The sequence below is a fragment of the Leucopleurus acutus genome (assembly GCF_964270905.1).
Source record: "Leucopleurus acutus genome assembly, chromosome: 3".
NCBI lineage: Eukaryota > Metazoa > Chordata > Mammalia > Artiodactyla > Delphinidae > Leucopleurus > Leucopleurus acutus.
The window spans coordinates 169,771,859-169,799,234 of NC_139145.1; the positions used below are offsets into that span (position 1 = coordinate 169,771,859).

General features: G+C 42.5%; 1 protein-coding gene across 1 annotated transcript; it reads right to left on the minus strand.

Moving 5' to 3' along the window:
• Nucleotides 1-981: 981 nt before the first annotated feature.
• On the minus strand, nt 982-27,337 carry MTRR (5-methyltetrahydrofolate-homocysteine methyltransferase reductase). Its single transcript, XM_082835525.1, has 15 exons — nt 27,273-27,337; nt 26,113-26,274; nt 24,271-24,424; nt 22,401-22,518; nt 20,083-20,461; nt 17,672-17,794; nt 16,025-16,178; nt 14,839-14,927; nt 11,155-11,335; nt 9,225-9,267; nt 8,492-8,678; nt 5,627-5,745; nt 4,111-4,203; nt 3,814-3,996; nt 982-1,556 (listed from the first exon to the last, which is right to left on the minus strand). Exons 2-15 carry the CDS (start codon nt 26,236-26,238, stop codon nt 1,415-1,417), a joined length of 2,091 nt encoding a protein of 696 aa, XP_082691651.1. The 5' UTR covers nt 26,239-26,274; nt 27,273-27,337; the 3' UTR covers nt 982-1,414.
• Nucleotides 27,338-27,376: the final 39 nt, after the last annotated feature.

Genomic DNA, 27,376 nt, shown 5'->3' on the forward strand with positions numbered 1-27,376 from the left:
TTGTTTTTTAAATGCCAATCTCTTTCATAAAAAAAACAATATATACCTGAGAGTAGGAGAAAAGTTTTCATACCCCTTTTACATTCTGATTTCCATTCTGACAAAATCTTAAAAGAGAACATGTCACTGGGAATTGTCTTAGTCCATTCGAGCTGCTGTAACAAAATACCACCGGGTGGCTAACAGACAATAGAATTTCTCACAGTTCTGGAAGCTGGAAAGACCAGGTGCCAGTGTTGTCGGGTCCTGGTGAAGGCCTCAGGGTTGCAGACAACCGACTTCCACGATGTCCTCACAGGGGGAAGGAGCGGGGAGCTCTGCGGGGCCTCTTGTAACAAGGGCGCTGATCCCATTCCTGAGGGCTCCAGCGTCATGGCCTAACCATTCCGCAAAGGCCCCAGCTCCTACCACCACCACACTGGAGTCAGGATTTGAATATATGAATTTGGAAGACATAAAATATGCAGACAATAGTAGCAATTTTAAAAATACAAGGATATTAAGTAGGTATTTTAAGCCCAGGTTACAACTTGTGTGATATCATGAAGGTAAAATAGATTATGTGGAAAAACTAAAAAATATGCCAAAAGGAGCAGAAATGAAAAGGTGGGGAATGGGGGTGGGCTGGGGGCTGGACAGAGGAGGAGAAAAGGGTGTAGCTTTACTTAAATATGCATTTGCTCGCATCTGTAAAGTGAATGCAAATTCCCTAAATTCTGACACTGTGATATTAAAAAGAAGTAATTGTGGTAAATAAATCACATGCCAGAGTGGAATTTCAAAATATATTTCAGATTTCTAGCATAAAAAAATCCCTATAAGCATTACCTTAAAATATTTTTTAATCAGAAATATAGTTTTGGTAATAAAAAAACATTTGATAAAATTAGATAATCATATAATCAGATACGCTATACATATGTAATTTTAATGCGCTAATATGAATATTTTTATCGTATATTTTACATAAGAATATAAATTATTTTTAGATTATTTAAAAAGAAACGGTGACTAGCTCACAAGATTTAACTATCTACCCAGGTGACGCTCGTGCCCATATCCCGTACTGAGAAGCCTTCACATGTACTGCTAGAGATGCCCTGTGATCTGGTCGCAGTCCCTGCAGAAGCTCTCCCGGAGGGAGAGGCGCCCCGGGAGGTGCTGGCGGGAGTGCGGGCTGCCTTTTTCAGCTAAGGGCGGTTTGGGGAGGGTTGGCGGGGCAGATATGGGAACCTGAATTGAAAGCTTCCTACACTGTGAAAAGGTCCACTCCCCATGCCACCCCCCGACATCCTCCAAGAAATGGTCAAAAAAATTTTAATTTTAAAAATCAGAAGTCTCAAGCTTCAGTAAAGTTGTCTTTTAGTACTTTCAGACAAAAAGCTTAATTCTCTTCCTTTATTTTCCAATTTTTTCACCAAATATCCTGAAGATACCGTTTTTCTTCTTTTAAAGTAGCCAATGTTTTCATTGCTTCTAGTTTTTCAACTCCAACCTCTTTGCTTATTATCTCCACAAGGACATCATTTACATCCTTGGCCATATTCTTAGCATCTCTAAAAAAAAGAATAACGGTATTACTGTTTAAGAAACAGTGATTTTTACCAAATCCTCCTTAATTCACGAATCTCACTGCTGAGACTCTGTCACTACACCTTAGTCCTCCCTCCATTTCTCTGCAAAGTGTCCCTCAGTCTCCAGGCACCTACTGCTCCCCCAGGGACAGGCCTCCGCCCAGAACCACTGTCACATGCAATGCTGACCACCCCATTCACAGCTTTAAACACTTCAAAGGCGTCCGTGCTCTGGGAGCAGCCGAAATCTTTAAATGTCTGAGGACCTCACAATCGGGCCCCTCCTCACCTGTCTTCCTCTATTCTCAAGGCATTCCTGAGGGCCACAAGCTCCCGGACATGTCTAAGCCTTCATATGCACGCGTGCACACGATGAGTTATTAACAGACACGTTTACTGAGAACTTGCCAAGGGCTGGCCCTCTATTAAGTGTGTTTCCACGTCCCAGCTCTTTCATTTGCAGGTCGGGCAAGGGGCCCCTCCTGTGCGCTCCTGTGGCCCCTGCACAGCACCCGGTATACCGTGAGCATCTGCTGACCTGGCTTTCCCACAGGGAGCAGGTGGCTTGGGATAGGAGTGCATCTCATTTACCATTTCTCTCTCGACATCTGCAAAGTGCCAAATACTTAGTAGGCACTCGAATGTTTATTGAATGAAAGTGTCTGACAGGACTCTAACGTCTCAGGAATTGAACTTGCCCTGCCCCTCACAGTAAAATTTCCTGAGAAAGTTTTAACGGCTGTCATGCTCTCCCCTCAAGTACTCTGAGATCACTTCTATCCCCACGGCCCTTCCCCATGTCCCGCGGCTGCAGCTGCCAAACCTACCGGCCCCTCTGTCTGCTTCCCACTTGACTATCAGCAGCAAAGGCTCCCCTTTGAGTCAGTGTCCCCTGGACTTAGGGACAAGTTTGCTCCTTCCTCAGTGGCTGTTCTTCTCAGTCTCCTGCGTTCGGTCCATGTTAAGAGTGCCGTGGGATGTCACTCTGAGCCCTCACCTCTGACCAGCTATGAACGCTATCAGCTTCACTTCACGGATGTGAAAAATGAAGCACCAGTGACGATGCAGTTATTTCTGGGTTACTGTTTTAGGAGTTTTTTAAGATGTTTAAGAACCCCTCCAAGTTCTCAATTACCAGTTACTCATATATTTGTACTTATGTTTGCACAATGGACTTCACCTCCATTATTAGAGCTGCATCTAAGCCTTCAACCTATATCTGACACTGACAGCACTGTCCTCTGCAAACAAAAGAAAGATCAAATGCTTCACTAAAAGTAAATGAAAATGTAAACCAACACAGCGTCCAGAAGCTCTGCCTTTTCTGACCTAGAGCAGCGTTTTCTAGCTGAGGAGTCGTTAATGGGTCATGAAATCAACTTTGTAGCCAAGGTCAGATTTTTGTAAAATGATAGAACAAACGAAATATAAGTTATCAGAATGTGTCATAAAAAGTAAGTAGAAAAAGGAAGTTTTGTTTTATGAACCTTTTCAATTATATTTATATGTATTCTATGTCACTATGCCAGTAGTTCTTTCTCTGTATCATAGTTTAAAACAAACAAACAAAAAAACCTGACCTGATGACTTACGGAATGTTTTAAATGCTAGGGATGTGTTAGGATAAAAAAAGAGTAATTTCTTATTTCAAAACTCCTTTTTAACTGGTAAACATTTTTGAGTTCCATTAAAACAAGTAGCTAAGTTCCTAAAATTTTTATTTTCTATGGCAATCTTGGGTTTCTATAATGGATCTTATATCAAAAAGTAGATGAAATATAAGAATGACTCCTGGCTTATGTCAACTTTGACATCATAAATTATGCCTTAAAGAAAAAGGATCCTAGACCCACATTCTCAGAGTCAAAACCAAAGCTGTTTTCCTTGGCTAGGTCGACTGCACAAATCACATATTCACTATTTACTGATACAACAAAATCAATCCTGAGACAGAATGTAACGTTAAGAGGCTAAAAACGTATTTAAAACAGCACAAAGCATTCCCCAATGCATGAGTTAATTTTCTTTTTTTTGAGGGGGGGGGCCACGCTGGCCAACTTCTTGGCTATTAAGTGTATGTTAAAAATCATTTTAGAGCTTGTATTTCTATTCCTGTATTTAAGAATCAAACCTCTCATCCATACATGTCCAGATCATTAACCAATCGGTCCCTGGTCTCTTTAATAAACATTACTGACTGCCCTCCCCTCCCCAGCACTTGAGCATGATGGCCACTTACCCACACACGTAAACATGACCATTCTCCTGAAGAAGGACCCTTGCCACCTGCTTGCTGTGACGCTGGATGCTGTCTTGCACATACTTTGCTGGGGCTTCTTCCTCCCCCACAGGAGCATCTCTTGAGAAGGAAACTTTCAAGTGAGTGAGAATTCCACACTTAAGGAAATGTCTGAGCTCCTCTCTGAAATACAATATCTAATAGGTCACTGGAAGGTTTGTAATTTAAAGTTGAAAAAGTCTGAAATTAGCATTGTACGGCATGGCTGAGTCTTACAATGCTAGAATTGTGAAGTACCTGAATAAATAATCCCTATCCTTATGTCTGCAGCCAAAAAACAACCACATTGCTCCAAAGTGTCCATCTGGGTGATGTTCTTGCAGTTTCTCTCTAAGTAAAAAAGAAAGTTGAGAGGTTTGATATAAAGAATAGGTACAAGCAATCTTTCTTTTTCCTTTTACCTCTCCAGGTAGGTCTGTAAAATCCACCTTCGCAGTCACTCAAAGTCCATGTACTGAATTAACATTTCACTACCCGCAGGGTACCTGGGCCACTCCAGCAGACACTACAAAAAGTAAGCTTACCTACGAACTGCAGACATCTATGAGCTTTACATGACATCTCTGTAGTGAGGATAATTCAAATTATCACATTGTGAAACCCAGACTAATTCCTACATTAAATATTCATAACAATTTTATGAATAAAAATTAACTCTCAATTAACATAATAGAAAAGTGGCACCGGGATTTTTTTTTTTTAATAAATTCATTCATTTTCTTTATTTTTGGCTGCGTTGAGTCTTCACTGTTGCGCGTGGGCCCTCTCCAGTTGTGGCGAGCGGGGGCCACTCTTCGCCACGGTGTATGGGCCTCTCATTGCAGTGGCCTCTCCTGTTGCAGAGCATGCATGGGCTCTAGGTGCACGGGCCTCAGCAGTTGTGGCGCACGGGCCTAGCAGTTGTGGCTTGCAGACTCTAGAGCACAGGCTCAGCAGCCGCGGCACACGGGCCCAGCTGCTCCACAGCAGGTGGGATCCTCCCAGACCAGGGATCGAACCCGTGTCCCATGCATTGGCAGGTGGACCCTCAACCACTGCGTCACCAGGGAAGTCCCGGCACCAGGCTTTAAAAGGTAGAATGGTCTGCTGTGAAATGTTTCAGAAATGATGGACACGCCCTACTTTTTTGATTTCTTAAGAAAAAAAAAAAGAAAACAACAAAAAGACTTAGTACAAAGGATATTACTCCACTATCTGGGGAACATTACCTAAGAGTTGTTATTTCACAAACAGGGAGAGAAGCACAATTTTATTTATTTATTTTATAAAAAACAGTTGTGTTCTGATACAAAGATACATGTATTAATATCATTCTGTTGAAAATTACTGATGTTAAGGGTTTAACTTTGAAACTGTTGGTGCACTTGGATCTTTGTGACTACCAATTTTATCTAGCTAAGGAATAGATGGGACAGCTGCACATCACCACAGCATAAAGGTGTGCTTGAAATTTGTCCCCAAATACATGCACTATAAACTATGGTTCAGCAGGGGAAAAAGAAAAAGAATGTACTAGAGTAAAAATGGAAGTTCCAGTACAAAGCACAATTTCTAGAAGATATATTTACTTTTCCCATGGTGACAAATTATGCTATGCTATCACATATTTGATAATAATATTTTAAAATAAAAATTTTACAACCAAAGTCCAATATCCTCAAAACCACTGAAAAACAAAAAAAGCTCTCTTTTACATACTTCCACCCAGGACCACAAGGGACACATTTTCTCACCAGCCAAAGAAAACACATACCTATGTTGCAGGAAGCCAATGAAAGGTGCTATGCCGGTTCCTGGACCCACCATTATGATGGGGACTGAGGGGTCATTTGGTAAATGGAAAAAATTTGTTGCCCGAGGAGATATGGATATCTGAAATATTAAACCAATGCTCATAAGTTCGGGAAAAAAAACAGACAAAAGCATATAACCAAGGTGATGCCTGCTAAAGAAATCAGAAAGTGCAACTTCCCCTCAAAGAAGCATTATAAAATTAAACTGCAGCATTAAATCTTACTGAAACCACAAACACATTTGTCAGTACAGAAAAATAAACAAGTCTGTCTTGTAAATTTTTCTTTTCTATCCAAATCAAAGGTATTTTAAAAATGACAGGCACGATATTTCTGAGTTGGAACACTGAATAAATAATAATTGAGTTGTTTTTCTAGGCCCAAGAAAAAGATCTGCTTCCTAGTAGGCAACCCATTATAGGTGTCATGAAGAAATGCACAAAAAAAATGAAGACATTCTTCTTCATGTTAGGACATAAAGGGGCAATGAAGATTAACATCAAGATGGGGTGAAGGTTTTAAGTGAAAATTAGGCAAGCAGAAGAGAAATTAAGGGGCTGCCCCAAAGATACTAGAGCACTGCTACATTTGCTACTCTAGGTCCCATGTTACCTGTGTTTGTTGCAAAACTAGAATAAGTGATATATAGATAAACAAAATCTTCCTGCTATAATTTCAAAAGGGTTTTCTTCTAAATCATGTGCCAGGGATACTTAAGGGAATCAATTTGTAAATATATTCATCTTTCAGTTTCACTTTGCCATATGCTTTCGTTACACAGAGTGATAATAACAGTTAAGAATGACAGGAATCTTCCCTCCATTCCCTACTGGTATAATTGTATATATTTTAACCTTTAATTCAAGGAAAATTGTCTGAAGTTCATCAACAGGATGAACACAGTACTTTTTAAACGGAGAACTGGCAGAGCTATATCAACTGATTGTTCTCATTCTGGAGTGAAACTGTAATTAATATTATATTAGGCTTATTCACTTGATTCATCCACTGAACAATGTTATTGAAGGTACTCGATATGACAAACACTAGGACAGAGAAATGAGCAAAACCAAATCTGTCTTCATGGGACTTATATTCTAGTGGGTGGAAAAGACAATAAACAAACATATATTTATAGAACGACAGGTAATGATAAGTCCCAGGAAGCAAAATAAAACAGGATAGGATGGGTATGGCAGGAAACTGCTAAAGAGACCACACTTCCTATGTTCCAGGGACGGCAAAGAGACCAGAACACTAGTCAGCTCCTGCTGTAAATCTCCGATGGCTTACAACAGCAAACGCTTACTTCTGGCTCTGCTCAACGGCTGCAGCTCTGCACCATGATCTCCTTCACTTGGATCCAAACCCAAGGAGCATCCCTGACCTGAATCATTCCATCCGATGTCAGAGCGAAAGAGCAAGAGAGGCAAGCCACAGCAACCTATCAGGTTCAGAGCGCCTGCTGAGATGTGGCATAATCCTGTCTGCTCACCTTTCACTAGCCAAGGCTGGTCACATGGCCAGGCTACACATGAATGGGAGGGAAAGTCTACTCTTCCTCAGGGGGCAGGGGCATCTGTGAACAACAGTACTATCTACCAGTCGGGGGAGGGCATGCGGTGGATGGATCCTGAATAAAATATGGTGCTACACGGCACAGCGAAATTTAAGTAGCTTTAAATTATATCCTTTCTATATGTACCTCTAGTGCCTCAACACTGGGTAGTCAACAAAGGTCTGTTAAAATGTGGAAAGAAGAAGAAAACGGCAGGAGGGAGGAAAGAAAGAATATGTGAAAGGCACGCAAAGGTGTCTGTAATACAGCATCAATATACGTTTTTTTTTTTTAGCTTTCTGGAGATCATCTGCTATTTTTATGAGATCATGAAGTGACACAATACTTTCATGTCAGCACTGCAATATTTCTTTACAAAAAAGAAGTTTCTCATGTTCTCAGTATTTTGTTGATATGAGGGACACACACGGTAAAGAACCTGCTCCAGGCAGCAGATTGGGAAAATACCAAGTTAAAGGGCAATTTTAAGCCCTAGTCTTCCCTTAGGCTCACTCAAGTGTGTATCAGAAGTCTTAAATCCCCCTAAGTGCTGTCAACGTTTTAACTTCAGTAACTTACAGCAACCAAACCAGTAATAAGATAACATTACAACTGACATGTTCATTCATCAATACCATCGAGAAGCCTTCATGACAAAGACTGAAATTTCTTTTAAATTTCAACCATCCTTGTGGGTGAGGAGGGAGAAGGTAATTGCTCCCTATGCGTACGGTCTCGAGTGAGATTTTGCCAAGTGTGGATCAAAATATAAAATAACACCACGGCTCCAGCAAAAGGGGAAGAAACGGGCAGGGTAAAATCCTACCCCAAACTGAAGGACGTAAAATTAACCTCTGGTTGTCAGCTGCCACTTTAAGATGACTCCTCTGGGGCACAGGACACCGACTGAGCACAAAATGAGGCTCTTCCTCATTGCCAGCCTTCACCGCGCACTTGACCCCTCCTGTGCCAAGCTACCAAGAACACTGACGCAAGGTCTTCTCCTTTATGAAGTGACAAGCAAGAAGCAAAGAGTGTATGTATTATACAAAATTCATGCTTTACACATTTAGGAAACACATGGACTACACTGAATGAAAGTAATGTTCTCCTGACTTTCCAAAAGAGATATTAAAATTCAAGTAGGGCATAAATCTTCCTTTGAATAATTTGAGGGGAATGGACAATGCAGGGGACCCTACATTGTTTTTTCTAATCGGGCAAAGAGCACACTTCTAATGATACCCAAACTGCCCACTCCTAGTACCTCGGGCGCCAGGGCCTTCTCGCCGTCTGCCCGGGAGGCACGTGTGTTCGGCTGAAGAACCGGTTCAACCAACGTGGCCAGCCAGCCCGTGCACACGCCCTTCCGCAGAGCCACCGCCGTGGTGTCAGACCCAAACTCCACGATGTTAAAAATGAAATGAAGCTTCCCTGGGTGAAACAGACTCGAGCTGCAAAGACACAGAGATAAGTTTGTAAACTCCGCCTCAGGACTAACACATACAGGCCAAGCTAGGCCTTTTTTACTGCATGAGGGTATTTCCTAATGGGCTCTAAACCCACCTTCTTCCTCTTCAGAAAACAGTTCTGCTGCTTACTTCAAAGCCCCCCCGACCCCGACCTAGTTTTGCGATGTCATTCAGGACAGTTTCTGGTTACCCGTTTGCCGCCAAGACTGAATGAGATTTATACCAGCTTTCCTCCCTCTTCCCTACGTCCACCCAGGGAAGGTGGCCGGGCACACCAGTAAACGCCACAGGTGGAGGACCTGCAGACTCGCTCAGTGGGGACACGGCTCTGGACCACGGGAGCCACACCCTATGAACTCCAGGAGGACAAGCCTGCTCTTCTTCACTCCGCATCACGCCTGCTACTGTCCTGCACAAATCTGCTAAGTTTTCAGTAAATGGATTTGTAGCTACCAAGCATTTGGAAGTCAGAGTTTCATTACATTTTAGGAGAAAGAAGCTAAGTATTATGTTAATAAACGTCAGTACCTTGCACATGAATATGGTCTGGGTTGGAGCTTAGGAAGATGTTCTAGAAAAAAATTAAAATAAGCAATTATTAATTCATTCCTACTGAAAATAAATTATATGTATATATGTAAATTATATGTAAAGATCTGAATTTGATTCCTATTTTCTTATTTAGAATTTCTAAATAAATTGTTTTAATTCTAAATCATATTTTAGAGCACACATAAATTCACTGTGTCTAAGTAAAATATCACTAAATACTTTTTTCCAATTCTTAAAGACCAGACATATCACATTTCCCCAATCTGAACTCAGTATTTCTACCTAAAAGCTGTTTTTTTTTTTAACATCAAAGGGCAGTAAGAGTAGGGTCCATGAATGGACCTCAGAGTCAAGGAACCAATTACACTGTTTTCTGGGGTGTGTCCAGAGTTTCCAGATTTGAAAAAAGATCATGACCCAAAAAAGATTAAGGACTATGGAAAATACTTAGCTTGAAATATTCTTCCTTCATAATATTTATATGATAATAACAAAAAAACAGGAGTGTAATGGTGGACATTTTTCAATCAAGTTATCCAAAAACCTAGTGGTTTTAAGATACACAGGTACTCTTTTAAAAGAGATTAGGAAGTCAGTATTTGAATATCTGATTGTCCACTATCAAACCCTGATAATTTTTTGTGCTCCGTATGTTATATTTTTGATAGCTATTTAGCAAAAATTTAGAAAGTCTTACAGTTGTAATACCAGGATAAGGTTTAATAGAGGGCTCACCTTAATACTTTAGTTATATTTTCTTACAGAAATGAGAAAATAATTAAAACTTTTATGTCTCAATGCCTTTAATGTTTTTACATAACTATATAATAAATGATACATATAAGCTGGAAAAGGTAACAGAAAATCTATAAAAAGAATTGGAACAATTTTTCCATGATTAACAGCTTTACAAGACTTCTTATAACTTCCCTAATGGGTGTCCTGGTTGTTATCCCAACACCTCTATTAGCTCAAAAGACTCAACTGAGGAGGGGTGAGAGTCTTCATTCGCACAGGAACGCAGGAAGGGCAGCCTCACCACTCTGAGGAGGAGGAAAGAGAATACTAAGAAATAAAAAGGGAAAGGGGCAGCGCCTGCCTTGTAAAGCGGAGTGTCCTTAACCGTACTCGGCATCAAAAGGGACCTAGGGTAAAAAGTACATGTTTTCCTGTCACCAAACACAAATGCAAATTTTAAACATTTTACTATTTATCACCAAGGAAAACAGAGAGGAGACGACAAAATCACAAGCATAGGAAAGTAACAAGGGTTTTAAAATCCTATAAGATTCTTATAGTCACTGTCCCTAGTAAACGTCTCCAATTCCTGAGGCCAGTTCCTCAGGGAAGATCTTAAACTCTCTTCTGTTGGAGTATGAGGACCAGAAGACACAATCTGGGCAAAAAAACAGCATATGATCTTTTTACATCTGGATGTTTTGTCTCTCCCAAGGCTAATGCCCCGGGGCACCGTGAGTAAGGCCACTTGTTTGTACTGGTGGACCTGCCCAGGTGGGAACATTTCTGTATCCTGCACACAGAGCACACGCTTCACCAGACTCCATCAATTATCACTATCTTTGAAAAAGATCCTTTTCTTGGCAACCTCATTTTTAGATAAAATTTGGCTAAGAGAATTAAGGCTGGCTATATTAAGAGAACAAATGACAGTGACAGTGGTAGGAAAGAAAAATTAAAAAATAAAAATTTAAGCTTGGAAGAGATTCTTCGACTTCAAGAAGGCAGTTCAGCTGTCAAGGCAGCGTGAAGAGCAGCTGTAAGAGGCTTACTTACTGATCACAGTGATCGAGATGCACTCCCACAGGCCTGCAGAGAACTCAAAGGTGATCTTACCATGGAGAGGCTGCCCCCCGGGGCTGGGGTGACTGTGACAGCATGCACTCACCAAGCAGGAGGCTGAGCGGAGGCTGGCAGGACGGAAAGGCCAGCAGGAGGTCTGAAAGGCAGGCACGGGAGTCTCTGACGAAGTGGTTGTAGTCGGCCGCCCCCTGCCTGCTGCACAGCTCCTGCAGCCGTCGCTTCTCCGCGCCGTCGCCAGTGTGGTCCACGAGGGCTCGCAAAAACGCCTGTGGCCGAGGAAGCCGACTTAAATCACCACGCGCTCTGTGGTTACAGCCGTTAGAATGCTGGCTGAGTACCCACCTGGGGATGTGCCCAGTTATCCAAGAAAAAGTGAGTGTGGTCACTAGGAGTGTCGTCAGGACAAGAGCATTTCATCTGTTATTCGTTTTAATGGCAGCCTGTTAGGCAAACCCCACTTTCATGTTCCATTTTTGGTCACCTTCCCTATATCTTAAACCAACCCTATCTCAAATTACATGGCAGGTATATGTGAGTAATCAGAAAGTCTCACAACTTAACGTTTTTATCTCGGGACACAGTACCAGTTCTCGCCTTAGCTGATGATTGCAACCCAGATTTCTACATTTATTTGACCACTGTTATGACAGGCACTGGGCAGGTAAAGTATGGGGCAAAGAGGACAACTAACTTGCCCAAAAGGCTTCACAGGCGAGTGAGAGCAACAGAAGTCAAGAAGTAACCAGTGTGCGACAGGCTGCCTATCCACCAGGGCACACGGACGTTCAGGGCTTCTGAGGCCAGAGGCTCCCAAGAAGGCAGGCTTGAGCCGAAGGCGGGCTGCACGGAAGAAAGGAAGTGACGGGCAACCAAAGAGATGGCAGAGCCACAGGAGGGCACGGGAGGCAGGCAAAAGCACGGCTCCTGGGGAGCACGTGCGCTTCAACACAAATGCAAGGAAATGCGGACACGGGCAGAGGCTGACAAACAGTGAGGGCCAGAACATCCAGACTCTGAGTCACCTCGGATCCATCGTGGAAAGAGGAGGAGGAGAACATAAATAAAGCAAAACAAGAAAGTCCCGGACCCCTAGTCTCAAAGACTGAACCAAGTCCAAACTCTTGGGCAAAAGGCCAAACTTGCTAATGACAACTTTTGGTTCTAATGCAATTCCAAGCACATCCATCATGGCACACATAAAACTCTCATTACTCACGGGAAGCAAAGAACTTCGGCAAGTCATCCGCATCAAAGCTACCTGAAACGCGAGTGGGCTCCCACATCCCGGAGGGCTGGATGCCCTTAACAGGGAAAATGAGATCCATGTTCCTGTGAGGGTCACGGGTTTCCACTGGCCCAGCCAAGAATCCCTGCTTAAACTATCCAGATACCAACAAATTACACGGCTTCTTCAAAGTGCTGGACATAGAACAAGCACCTGGGAAACGTCGTGGCGTAAAGCCCCAGGTCTCTGCATGGATCTCTGGTAAGACAGGAGTTTACCAAGAACACTTCACACCACGCTTTCTCAAGTCAATACAATTCCCTAAATTACAGGCTAAAACAGTAGCAATTGTAAATCCTTTACAATATTTTTCATTTTACAATTACAGAAACTTCATGGTACTAAAACAGGAAATACAGCACTGTGCAGAAAACAAACTGACAAACGTTACTAAAACTTAAGTTAGAAATATTTTTAACACAGTAATTTTATTCCAAGGGATTTATTTTTTTAAAAAGACTTCAGGGGGCTTCCCTGGTGGTCCCGTGGGTAAGACTCTGCCCTCCCAATGCAGGGGGCCCAGGGTTCGAACCCTGGTTGGGGAACTAAGAAGTCCGCATGCATGCCGCAACTAAGAATTCGCATGCTGCAACTAAGACCCGGCAGAGCCTAAATAAATAAATAAAAATAAATCTAAAAAAAAAGTTTAAAAAAATTTTTTTTAATAAAAATAAAAAAGACTTCAGGTACTTCCCTGGCGGTCCAGCGGTTAAGACTCCACGCCTCCAATGCAGGGGGCATGGGTTCGATCCCTGGTCGGGGAACTAAGATCCCACACACCACCCACCCAGCGCAACCAAAAAATAAATAAATAAAAATAAATAAAAACATAAAAAAGACTTCAAACAAGTGTGCAAAGATGAATTAGAATGTTCACCTATGTAGGTTTTTTAAATAGTGGAAAACTGGAAATAACCAACTGTCCATAATCAAATCAACAATTGTTTTTTTCTTAAAAATTTTTTTAATTTATTTAATTTATTTATTTATTTTTGGCTGCACTGGGTCTTCGTTGCCGCGTGCAGGCTTTCTCTAGTTGCAGCGAGCAGGGGTTACTCTTCGTTGTGGTGCGCGGGTTTCTCATTGCAGTGGCTTCTCCTTGTTGCAGAGCATGGGCTATAGGTGCGAGGGCTTCAGCAGTTGTGGCACGTGGGGTCAGTAGTTGTGGCTCTCGGGCTCTAGAGCACAGGTTCAGTAGTTGTGGTGCACGGGCTTAGTTGCTCTGTGGCATGTGGGATTTTCCTGGACCAAGGATCGAACCCGTGTCCCCTGCATTGGCAGGCGGATTCTTAACCACTGCGCCACCAGGGAAGTCCTCAAATCAACAACTGTGTTGCACCCATAGCATCTTTTAAAAGTATCTTCAGTACCTTTCCATGCTGGCATATCCAAACTCATTTCCTTTTAAGTAAAAAAAGGCATGCTGCAGAACAGCACATATACTACATGACCTCATTTTTCCTTAGCAAAACAAAATCCAACTGTTAATTGCAGGGGTTTGATTATGAAGGACTTTTGCTTCCTGAGTTACTAACTTTTGTGTCCAGACTTTTTATAAGCATATTACTTTTGCAGTAAGGAAAGATATATTTTTAAATATGTACTTCACGAAATTTTCAGAAACGGAAGAGTTAAACTAAAACTGTGAAACTATTTAATTTAATCAAGGAGTTCTCATCACAGTGAATCGTAGATTTACTCAAACTGTATCTAGGACTAAGCCCCTCCATAAAGTAGTTCACTTCCCAAAGACTACAAATGCAGTAAACACAATAATAAAATACAGAATAAACACTACATTGCGGACAGGGTAGCCGAATAATAGTACTATTTATGCTCACTGGCAATACAAGTTTGGTAAAGCACAACTTGGAAAGTTTACCCATGAATATCCACTTGAGTAACATGGTTATAACAAAATCAGTAGTTCCTGGCATAACACTGACATCTAGTGGATCTTTCTGTCTCCAAATTCATCTAAACATCAATATAACCTAACAAAACCCTTCAATGTTCCCTGCAGAATTCTGACATAATAAATAAGTACAGGTTTTTACACAAAAGGGGTCTTCACAACATTAAACAGGTGGCAAGCAGTGGAAAAGCCCTACACGCCAAGCTTCCTGCCACCAATTAGAGAGAAAAAGTGTCCACGTACAGCTGGAAAACACATGCTACCTAGGGCCACTTTCATCACTAGTTACCGTGCTACATCAAGTTAATGTCTAGAAAAATAAGATTAAGAAAAAGCCCTACTTTAAAAATCTCATTTCAGTAGAAAACAAAAAACTTCAGTATAAGCACAACATAAAAATATTTGTCCATGACAATTACAAAAACACTGCACACCTTGGGAACTATTTTGAACACATGCTGTGAAGACCATATTTTCTAAGCCTTCAAAGGGCAAATACCAGATTTAATAAACCCTACAAAGAGGTGAGCATATTTTTAAATAGTCACCCAAAGAAGAAAGAAAAATACCTTCTTAGGAACCGCTCGTATTTCAAGGCACCAGGTAAGAAGGAACTGGAGAGAACACTTCTCAGGTATATGCTGGGGCAAGGCTGCTCCTTTTCAGGCAGACGGGAAAGAGTCAATGACACAGAAAATAGAGAAGACAATGTTTTCCATCCCTAAAAACACTAATAGCTGTAATATTTTACATTATAGTGCTATCAAAGTACTTGTGGCAATATGACTTGTGGCAATGTTTATTCAGTTAAAAAATTTCCTCATAAGGAATACAGAAGAAAAAACCTACTTTACAAAAACAATGGTTATAAATTCAACAGCATTATTGTACCAGCCATACCTACCAAATCTAAGTACACCAAACAAAAGAAAGGGAAATTATCCAAAACCACTGAACAAAAGAAAGGAACAAAAAGCCAAAAGATGGCAGTGGTCCAATAACACTGCCTATCATCCTCAAAAAGAATTTCAGAACTGACTGAATTCCAGTTCAAGATTCTAAGCAAATAACTAAAAAATAACTTCCTTTAATTATGGAGCAAGCAATTATTTTCATATATTAAATAAGCAAAAACAAATATGCTATAAGAAACAAACATTAAAATTTTTTTTTTTTTTTTTTTTTGTCCGTGCCATGTGGCTTGCAGGATGTTCCCCGGACCAAGGATTAAACTTCAGCCCCGGCAGTGAAAGCCTGGAGTCCTAACAACTAGGCCACCAGGGAACTCCCAACAAAAGACTTTTAAAAAAGATTCATATAATACAGTTTTTTTTGCGTGACAATATGCTAACCTAGAAACAAAATAATGCTGATTGCAAGAAACAGCCTAACAAATCAGCCCTAGTCAACTAACCAATCTGCTTCTCCAAAACCAGTTACATTCATTTTTTTAAGCATTCCCCAGTTTGCTGCAAGCTTGCTGATTTCCAGAGTTTGGAAAAAGCTGATTCTTCAACTTCACTTTTAATGTCTGTAAGCATCCAATAAGCATAAACTCTATTACCATCTCATTCAGTGTAACTGACTCATTCAGGGTACTTGACGTGAAAGTTAAAAACCTCCAAGACCAGCAAGTGGCTGTGTTCCGCCTGCTGATCCATGGCCGACCCCCAGGCATCTGTGCAGACTCGCCCTGGTCACCTCCAATCCCTTGGCCCAATGACATCCTGGGGAAATAAAAGATCAGGGCTGTACCTTTCTTCTTCGAGTCGGCCTTAATGTTCAAGATGACACAATGTTCTCTCCTGTCTGTGAGCTGCAGTCTTTGGAGTAGGTGCTGTACCTCTGAGTCACTGTTGGGACAGATCACGTTAAAGGCATCTCCAGGCTGGTAGGAAAAATCTGTTTTCTAGAGAAGAACCAACATGAAATACAAAAAATTCCACATGAGTTAAAAGTTTTAGTTGTCGGTTAACAGAGTTTTAAATATATGACCACTTGAATAAATGAATTAGTTTACTGCAACTAGAATTATTTTGTTTCTGACAAATAAGCCCAAGTAACCAAACAAACATACTTTTATTAGGGGTTATTTTTTAAAGAAATTCTATAGTTATCCAATGTTTTGCTTTACACTGAGTATTCATAGACTAGAAATTAAGACCCTCTGCCTCTTCTGAAAATCAAGGTGCTCTGGTAAGTAGTGTTTTAATAATCCATGTAAAAGTCCTCTCATGAAAACATACACACACACACATCAGGAGCAAAAGAAACTACTTAAGGCCGTCTGCACTGGTTTTCAATTTCCTTCCTTTACTCCTTTTCTCTGGGGAGGAACAGGGGTCGGGGAGAGCAATTTCTTTTCCCTTAATGACACACGACGTCAAACCGCCTGGCTCGGTACTGGTCGTGCACAAACCCGGGCTCCAGGTGGAGCCACCGCCCACAGCAGGTATACTTAGAGCAGTGCGGGGTGTGGAATGCTCTGGAGAGGGGCTTCTGGCCACACATGCTCACACCTCTAGCCTGGGAGGGACACAGGCTGTCCCTACCAGGTGGCCAAACCTCGCCGCTTTATGACGAAAGTACAGAACAAGAGTGAAATGGTTTGGTGTACATACGATATTTAGCAATATGGATTAAAATGTTCAAAAGGAAAATGGAACTACTCAATACTACGTAAGCAAAACCATCTAGTTCTGACGCCTGTCACATTTCTTTCATTCTATGAGAAACTCAATTAAACCCACATCGACAGCCCTGGTGCACCCTCTTCTGAGAGCCCAGCCCACGGAACCTCACAGGGCCCTCGTCAAGGGTTGAGCTACGTGGCTTTGAGGACGTACAACCACAGTTTCTTAACCTGAGGCCAATGAGGCAGCGGCTGGGGAAGCCTCATGGATGGGGTTCAGAGAGGGAGCACATTAACGCCCGAAAACTGTGTGCAAAGTGTTTATATATAATCATTCTTCTGGAGAGGGGGTCCATGATTTCTTCCAGATCCTCAAAGGAACAAGGACCACCACTTTGAGAAGTGAATGTCACATGACTGTCTAGTCTGGCTCTACTTCCAACTAGCCGCTGACCTCAGGTAAACAGCTTCCTTTCCAGGGGCTCTTATACGGAAATGCTGCTCTGATTCCATTATTCTTTCGTGGCTTAATGAGTAAGGCGGCAACACTATGCTCTCAAGTAGAATCACCTCCAGGCACTCATTTTAGGCCCTCCTTGAAGTGAAAAGAAAAGGTATGAGGCAGAGAGAAAAAATGATGGGTCAAGAATAAAAAGGCCGCTGTCCAGCCACAGACCTCACTCTTCCTGAGTGTGTAGATGAGGACACAGCACAAGTTTCTGCACTTGCTGGCAACATCCCTGCGCTCAGAAACACATTCTGTAACTTACTGAAATGTCCAATTCTATCAGAAGAGTGGTTTTTATGGCATCATTCGTAGTCAGTTGAACTGCCTTTGAAATTGGAACGTGAAAAATTGGATCCACTGAGGTCACAGGTGCTTGGCTTTCCTCCTTGAGAAACAAATGTGATAAAATATTACTAAATGCAGTTTTCAATTATACTTACCACTGCTTCACTTAGTTACAAGGTGAGAGCTACAGGATCTTTTAAAATGCCTGCTATTTAAGTATTCTTCCCTAAGGTAAATGGCTACAGACATACACCTCTCAGTCTTTCAGAAGAGAAGCTCATCTACACCTTAAACTTGCCTATTAGACTTTAGAATTTCTGAGATATACGGAAAATATCAGATACTACCATTTTTCATGTAAAGGTCTAACAGTCTTCCTAATGAACTATGCAAAAAGAAATAGCACGTGGCATGTGGACAAAGGTTTAGCTAAGGTGCTCTTTTCCATCTCTATCCATAAAAAGGACTAGACATGTTCACTTTCACTTGAACATTTACAATTTTGCCCCAAGACCATGACATCGTTCCTGCTTGCTGGTACAAGACAGTGCAAATAAATGTAGAACATCTGGACACTCAGCAAAACATCACACTAGTCCACAGTATCAACACCATTATGCTAATCAGATGATGCTGGAGTCTTCTGTGCCTTATGGAGATTGAGGGCCTGTGGTGTAAGTACAATTTTTAGGATTCCAATGTTTGGTGCGTGTCAGGACATCCCCCCCAAGTAAAGGATACACTATCTCATCTTGCACTTCACTTCACCTAGAGAGATGCATTACACCGGGCAGGCCTCTCTTCAGGCTCTGGGATACTGAGATACTGCTCCAACCCAAACACCAGGTGACACAAAAGTGGCCAGCTTTGAGGGGGGCCCAGAGCAGGAAGGAGCTCTGCAGCAGGACCCCGTGACACGCTCATCAGAGGCTGTGTTGCTTGTACTACACAGTCCAGGAGATCCCACGGCATTAGAGGCAGAAGGGATGGGGAGACGACACTGTGTGGCCTGAGTGGTTCCAGCTGAAGGCTTTCTTATGGCTGCACTGAAGCTCAGCTTCCCACTCAGCCAATCCTGCTTCTACCCTCCCCTCTCCCACCCACCCTGCCCCTAAGGTGATGATCCCAAGAGGATGCCCTAAAAAAGGAAACTTTTTTCCCCAACCCCTTATCCTCTAGGTATATCCTTTGAACAGATTTACACAAGTTTCCCTTAAATAGTTGAGATATTTAAAAATCCTTTAACCACATTACCAACAACTCAAGCCTATTTAATGATATCTACCATAAAAGAAACTCTCAGCAGATTCTCAGTGAAGTGCCTTGTCAGATCAGTCAGCGCTCACAGCCTCTGCCACATGCTCCCGGCCTTGCAGCGAGCACACGGGGGCTGGCTCTCCACAAGTCCATGCACCCTGCTCCCACCAGCCCGGCATGTTTACCAGAGCCACCCATGCCTGTTCCCAGCCCTGACTACCATGTACTTATTGTGATTTACCCCACTTAATAAATAATGAAGTATAAGTGCAAAGGCAATAACCCACGGCTGGTCATATAAAACCATACCTGTTTATCTGAAGGCATTAGAAAAACACTACTAAAGGTGTGGTTTATGTGAGAAAGCCCCTGTGGGACTCCAATCAGCCACTCTAAAACAGAGGGCTTGGCACTGCGTTACAAGATTGGCTGCACTGGAAATTTATTCTAAGCATGCTGGAAGAAACTTCAGGGTACCATACACTGGCAATCATGGGGTAATATTAGTTATTATTCAACTTGATGCTCAAAAATTTACAGACCACTTTAAAGTCATTTATTTATTGATAAGAAAAATACTCCAGGCAAAGAGAAAAAGACTTAATATAGACAAAAATATATGTGTAAGATATTATCAAGAAAAAGAAAAACCCACAAAGTGAAGTAACCCAGAATACCAAAATCCATACTGGAAAAAGATTTTCCTATAAATGAGTCCTCTGAGTTTGGCTGCTGAGATAACTTCCTGACAGCTCACAACAACTTGCCCTCATCTGGCCAACACATAAAGTGAGAAACCAAGAAGTTAATTCTCCAAAATAATGGAGAAACTGAGCTGTTAACCATTTCCTTCTTCAAAGAAAGGGAATGTAACAACACAAGCAGGTGTGCAATGCGTGGAGGTAGCACCTCTCCAGTGACTACTCAGTTCTGCCACTGCAGTGCAGAAGCAGCCACAGGCACCGCATGAATGGAGAGGCATGGCTGGGTTCCAATAAAACTTTATTTACAAAAGAGAGGTGGGAGACCACACTCTCCCTGCACACCACAGTCTGCTGGACTCCATCATAATGTAATTTAAAAAACACCACCACCACCACCATCCACGGCACATAAAGTAAAACTGCTTACCTGGCCAAAGGACTCCTCCAGATGCACCTGTAAATATTCTGGTGGTAAAGCAGGAATATTCAGAGAGGCCTGTGAAAGCGGGGGTATTGAACGGGCAAGCGAGGGCTCAAAGTCTGCAACCAATGTATTTGATTGACCTCTGTCCACTGCATTTTGCTCTAAAACATCAGCATCCTTTCGTCTGGAATCATCTAATCTCAGAAGTCCGACCTGTGATTCAACGTGTAGTAATTCCGGTGTCACGGGGTCTGTCCTCCGGGAGGCATTAGATGCCATTGTGAGAGTTCCATTCATCCCCTCTTTTCCTTTACTCAACAGAAAATGCTTCGCCAGGGCGGCCCAGAGTCCATTAATCCACGGCTCAACCACAAGTTCTAAACTGGATTGTTGTAATAAAAAAGGAAAAAAGAAACAAATGCCTCGGTTCTCCATTTAAATACATAACAATTGGATAATGGCAGAATCTGTCCATTTGACAGAACGCTGTGCAACTGTCAAAAACACTAAATATGGAGGCTATTCAGAATACAAAAAATACTTATGAATGATTAAGCTAAAAAGCAGAACATTAATGTGTTCATTAGCGCTGCGCTGTACAAAATTCAAAGAGCAAAAATGAAGATAATTTAGTAAAAGGTAATAGGAGTGTGATTCCTCTTAACTTCCTAAAATAGAGTTGGTAATTTAAGAAGCTGTAATTTTAGACAGGCATGCTAAATTCTGATGAGGCTAACAGTACTTACCCAAAATCCAAGTCTACTCTAATATCACAAATGATAATTACATCAATAGAATGCACCTTTTATTTTTTTCTTTTGCCTAGCCAATTTACTGATCTTTGTTTCCCACGGATTAAAATATTACCAAGAAACCACTCCAGATTAACGCTCTTTTGACTAATAGTTCAAACCTTCGATCAGTTCTGAGCAATTATTCCGGTAAAATTTCCAGGCAGGCTGACCACAGGGGAAAAAAGCAATCATCCTTTAGGAGAGCTGAATTAATCACAAATACAGGGGACTTCCCTGGTGGTGCAGTGGTTAAGACTCCAGTCTACATTCTTAACCCCTTCAATGTGGTGGTACTTTAAGCCAAGATGTCTCCTTGAAAATATTTTAATTTTAGAAAAGAGTACTTAGGTTGACAACTTAAGAGATGCAGGCTGCTGAAATATACATACAAGAATTTTAATGCTCGATCCAATAAATGAACAGGGAAACCGAAAGCCTTTGAAGTAAAATATGAACTGAGCAATAGGACTAATGGATTTATAAGGGTTTAGCAATTAAATAGCTCATACAGGACAATAAACATTTAATGCCAACAAGCTTCGGCGTTGGGGGGGAGCCCAATACAAAGGGACAAAACTAAAAGATAACGTGCAAGGAAATGTGGTAGAGCTTTGTCACCAGACAGGACATATGCCCTGGGGAGATGGAACAAACCCACAGTATCACAGCTGCAGAAAACGACAGATGTAGTGGACTCAAAGGCTGAGTTATGGGGAAACAGAAGTGTCTCCAACACGCCCGGGCAAGGTGATATACGTAGAAAAGCACGACCTTTGCTGAACTTGTCATGATGCATAAACACAGATCTAGTGGGTGAGATTTACTTAGTACATAGGCCTAGTAGAAAAAGAATCAAATGCGTATGTGTGCTGTTATCTGGCTAAAGCAGTTCAAGGATAAACGACAGCATAAGTTGTAGCACAGTACCTGTAAGGTTTCTGAATTAAGACATTAGGAACATTTGAAAGGTGGCACATAGAGTGAAATGCTGAATTGTAAAAACAAGAAAAAAATAATGAAATAGAAATTATATTTCCGGTTGGCATGGTGGCAAATGGCCAATAGGAGGGAGAACACCAAGGAGCCGGTGTGCCAGGAAGGCCTCTGACCCGCATCCTCCAACCGTAACTCGTGGCCTGCTGGGCACCTTCCACATGGGAGGTCCCGAGTCCAGTCACTCCCGTGGGCACACGCTACCCAAGTGCCTAAAGAAAATGCTGACTTTTTGCAAACACCTACACATTTTTAAGACTAAGGTAACTGTACTGGGGCACCTCTCCTAGTTTCTTCCATTAACAGATACTGAGATGGATAAGGCACATAAAAAAAAATCAGCAAAATAGATAAGTGAAACTCTGGATGGTCTTCTTTGGTGCTAGAATTAAAAACAGCTAACAAAACTAAAATAAGACTTTCAAGATCGCAGTTTAGTGCTAAATCAAAAGTGAACCCCTTTTATAAACTCACTAACTTTCATCATGTACAAAAAAGGTTTACTGGAAATGACAGAAAATACGTTGCTCTTACCCTACACAGTCATCTGCGTGGCCAGTGTCATAGAAACGCTGGGCACCAAGCTCTTGAAATCGTTTATCAATTATCTTCCCCCCATTACAGAAGTACGTGTATTCTGAATCACCCAGACCTAAAGAGACCAAATAGGTTATTAGTATGCAATAAGGTTTAAATTTAACCACATACAGAAGAGAGAAACAAAACATTTAAAACAATACCATTCCATGCTGTTGTTGATGGAACAAGAAATAATGTATAGCTTCACGTTTTCTTATTTTTTCCTTGAGAAATACTAAGTATACAAATAGATACAAATAAATTCTTTGGACCACTATTAACAGAAATAGATCTCACATTTTTGTTTCCATGAATCTGTGTAAAAATATGGCAATCTGTAAACAAGGATTAAAAACATGTAATATCTGTATTTGAAGACTTTTCCAATCTACTGAAGGGTCTGCAAACTATAGCCTGTGAGCCAATTACCACTCACTGTCTTTGTAAATAAAGTTTTATTGGAACACAGCCAAGTCTACTGGTTCACACCTTGTTATGGCAGGTTCAAGCGACAACAACAGAGATAAGTAGATGGTATAGAGACCACTGGCCTGCAAAGCCTAAAATATTTACTATCTTGTCCTTTACCGTTTACTGACTCCTAATCTAGAACATGAAGAGGTTACATCTGAAACACAACCAACCATTTATTTGCTCTGTTTCTGTGTTGGATAAATTAAGAATTGCTTCTATGTTTCCTGGTAAGAAATGGACTAATATTTCATACCTAGTTGAAAATTTAAAATTAAAAGCTTAAATTTCTTAGTTGTTTAATTGTCTTCCTGGATTTTTCCTACAAGAATGAGGTAAGCAATTGGTGGGTCCATATATGGGCCTAAGACTGACTAAAACGGTTGGATAAGCTTCAGTGTTTCCTTTTAAATAATTTTTGGAGGAATTTTTAAAGCAATATGTACAGGTCCACTCTTGAAAATAAAGAAACTGGAAAAAAACAAATTAAAAAGATGTGAACACTCTAAAATGCTCTCTTGAATACATTACACGACAGATCTTGGCCAGGGTCACAACCTCAAACCTCTAACCAATTATTTATCATAGCACATTCCATCCTTCCTAGATACCTTCCCCAAACTAGTTCTCAAAGGTGAATACAGACCACAAGCCAGGCAAATGGACCCTGAATTCCCTCTCTCGTGTCCTATCTTGCTGAGCTGGTCCTCTGATCCTTTAATATTTTAAGCCTATACTTCACAGAGCCCTAGGCCAGTGCTTCTTAAGCTGGGATACATATTAGAGTCCCCTGGGAGCTTTAAAAAATACTGATACCAGGAACCTACCTCAGAACAATTAAGTCAGAATCACTGGAGGGGGGCTCAAAATAATGGAATTGGAAGGAAAACTCCCCCAGCGGATCCCAGTGCATGGCCAGGCTTGAGAACCACATCCTAGGGGAATGGGTCTTCCCCTAGGGAAACTATCACGTCCACCTGAGAGCTTTAAAACAACAACAACAACGCCAAAAAGCACCAGCATGCCCGGTCGCTCCTTCAGGGATTCTGTTCTGGCAGGTTTAGGGTGGGGCCTGGCCACTAACATCGTGAAAATATTTCCTGGTTGAATCTGGTGTGTGCCTGGGGTTAAGGTGCTACTCAGGGGCTCTGTAGAGGAGCTGCTGTGGGGTGAAGACTGGGGAAACAGCACCTTATTTACATTCAAATATTATACATACATAAAGTATTTATATAAAAACCCAAAAAGGACAAAACCCAGGCAATTACACACCATGGCTTTGAAAGATACGTTTAGATACTAGAGTTAAATCCAGCAGCAACAGTACAGTAAGTGCACAAAATACAGTCCACACCTAGTAATCCATACCACAGGTGAGCAAAGAAGTCACCCGGCAGTGTCTTGTCCTGTATGGCTTTAACAAACTTGCGGGCTGTGTCTGGCAGGTCTCCGTCGCCCGTGGTAGAAACCACCACCACAAGAGGCGCTGTTTCAGTTTTCAGATCATACTATAAAATAAGGGTGTCATGTCAGAGATCTATTACTATATGTATTTTTGACTTAACACATCAGCAAAGCAATCAGGTTAATTTTCCGTCTTGTTGTCTGTATCGCATAATGGCAGAGAGGTACACAGAGCATTTTAAAGTTGGCAAAGAAAGTGTTACTCCTCAGAAATCAGGAAACCTGGCTGTCAGGAAGGGCCCGACTCCCTCAGGGTTCCAGAGAGCCGAGAATATCATCAGTGGTAAACTGAGATCATCAGTGTTTCCGAGTCTTACAAACCAAGTTTCCTTATTCTAATTCTCAACTAAATCTAAGTATTTCCAATAAAGCACTTGCCTGTCTCTATTCGTATCGACTCCATGAGCTCTGCTCCTCAAGAATATCATCTAACTTGGCACAAAGGAATTCATCACTTTATTTTTCATGCTGATATAACAGGTAAAGACTTGAGCTAACATTTTACCATGCTTATAGGACACAGCACAACTCTATGCAGTTTAAAGTCACTTTAGTTTGAAAAAGACTACCATGATCTAGGAAGCAGAGAGCTATCAACTGGAGAAATCACTCAGCTGGGAAGAGCAAACAACATGACTATGGTGGCAGCAAAAAAATTCACTACTCACCTAACTTTCAAATAGCTGCTGACCCCACTGGGGTCACTGGTGAGGGGGCCAAACCAGGGCTGGTTATATGATGCTGATGACTTTGCAGTAACAGATACAGACTGTACTCCACCCTGTGGCAGCAGCAATGTGAATTCACTTTGAAGGTGCTGTAGAATCACGGAGCCTGCGATCGCTGGTGTCCCCCAGGACCCTCCCTGCTGGGTGACTGACTCCATCGGGGCCACCCTAGCCCTGCTGCATCAAGGAACTTGATGGTTTCCCTGCTATGCACTGAGTTTATAATTCACCTCTGCTGCTGACAGGCTAGTCTTTACAACTAGAGATGCGGGAAAGACCAGAGGAGGTTGTGAACTTGAGAGTGCACTGCAGGGGTGGGTTTTCAAGTACAGAGCTGAATTCGAGGGCTTAGTGGCTGGCACATCACTGTGTGGTATTAGGGAGGAGCCCCTGCTCGTTGCTAGGGCCTGAACTGTATGAAACTATAATCTGAGGGTCTCAATCAAACCAGTTAGTCTGGGCACAGATCTGTTACGATCTCATGTATCCTAAGGTGGGAACTTCTGCAGAGACTGAACGTGATAAAAACAAGCAGTCCCAAGTCTTCTGCAGATCCTTATACCTCCACTTTAACTTCTATTTCATCAAAGAATTCAATGGTTCTTCACTTGGAGGAACTCTGGCATGAATTTCAGGGAAGTTACAAATGGGGCAGCAGGATTCGTGAGGTGGAAAGCGCCCATGTTCCTGTGAACACGCACAACTCATTTGTTCCCAGGCACCCCGTGAGAAAAACAAGGCGAATACTACTATTCCCATTTACAGTTGAGAGTAGTTATTCGTCTTAGTTTTTAAGACTATGTAGTTTAATTCAAAACACACACACACACACACACATAGAAAAAAACTGGCAGGAATCTTGCAACACAGTTGATAAAATAAATTTCTAAGTGTTAAAAAAAAAAAAGGATCACGGTGGCAATCAGCGTCCCACTTCGTTGTTTAACGTCGCTTCCCAACCAGAATACTTCAAAGTATGAAACCCCGTAAAAACGATGACTTACCTTATGAGACTCACTAATACAGTGAAGATCTGCAGAAAAACCATATGCAACTGCTTTTTCACTTATTTCTTCGGCTATGGCCTTTGCCTGTCCTCTCTGTGTAGCATAGAGTAACAAAAACCTCATCACTTCAAAGCATCTGCTACAGCTGTGACAGTTACACTGACAAATAGAAAAGGGAAAAAGGGATTTCCTTTTTAATGAAGTAGTAATCAACCTGCAGGTATGAATTCTCTTAATTTAAAATAACTGCAACAATATCCACAGATAATATGAAATATACTCCTAAGTTTGTTAGCATTAATTCTAAAGGTTGAAGAGAGAGAATTCATTAAACCAAGGAGGATACAAGGTATGAAGCTCGAATTCCGCGGCACACAAATCACACTCTGGGGCCAGACTACTGGGGCTTGAATCCAGCCACGATGGATCACTCACAAGAGCAGAACTTTAGGCCAGCTTCTCAACTGACCGGTGGCTCAGCTCCCGCACCTTCAGAGCGGCGACGATGACCACAGCCACCCGACGAAAACAACGGTTGATGGAAACGGCACCGCTTATTATCATAACTAAGGACCCGGAGCACTTCCCAGGAGCCACGCACGATCCTAGGAGCTTCAGAGAATGAGCCCCTCAGCCCCACAACGACCTCGTAGAGCCTCTACTGCACCCCGCATTTCTCGGGGTCGGCTCGCTGGCACCCGCAGGGCAAGGTCCGGCGGAGAAACAGCGGAGCATGAGCCTGCGTCCGGCCGGGTCCGCGCTCCCAACATTCCTGACCCTCCGGCGCCCCGTCCGGACGCCCTCGCCTGACCCTGCGCCCGAATGTGCCCTTTGACCCCGTCTAGAAAAGTGCCGACGGAGGAAGCGCCCACAGGGACCTGCGGGACCGGCTCCGCTGTGCAAACGCCGCGGCGCCGCCGGGGACCCGCTCCCAGAGGCAGTGGGGAGGCCTCAAGGAGGCCTCCCCGGCGCAGCCCGCCCTCCGCGCGCGCCACCCGCAACCCCGAGGGGCCGGGGTCCTAACCGACCCGCAAGCGCCCAGCCCGGCTGGGGGAGGGACGCGAAAGCCGGTGCCCTCGCCGACCCCCAGCCGCCCACCCTCAGTCCCGTGCTGGGCGGGCGCCCACATCTGGAAACTGCCGCCCCCGTGCCCTCACCTGCGGGGGTCCGGCAGGGACGCTGGGGAAAGCGCAGGTACCACGACCCCTGCTCCCGCGCCTGCGCACACAGTCGGCGCCCGAGACCAATAGGAAGCTCGGGA

Bases quoted from the DNA above. Each gene is read 5' to 3' on its own strand.
- MTRR (XM_082835525.1), bottom strand. From the start codon at position 26,238: ATGAGGTTTTTGTTACTCTATGCTACACAGAGAGGACAGGCAAAGGCC. The intron at 8,679-9,224 runs GTACTGACGTTT...GTGTCTTTGCAG, and splicing joins AGACCATATTCATGTGCAAG to CTCGAGTCTGTTTCACCCAG. The intron at 5,746-8,491 runs GTACTAGGAGTG...TTAATATTTCAG, and splicing joins AGAAGGCCCTGGCGCCCGAG to ATATCCATATCTCCTCGGGC.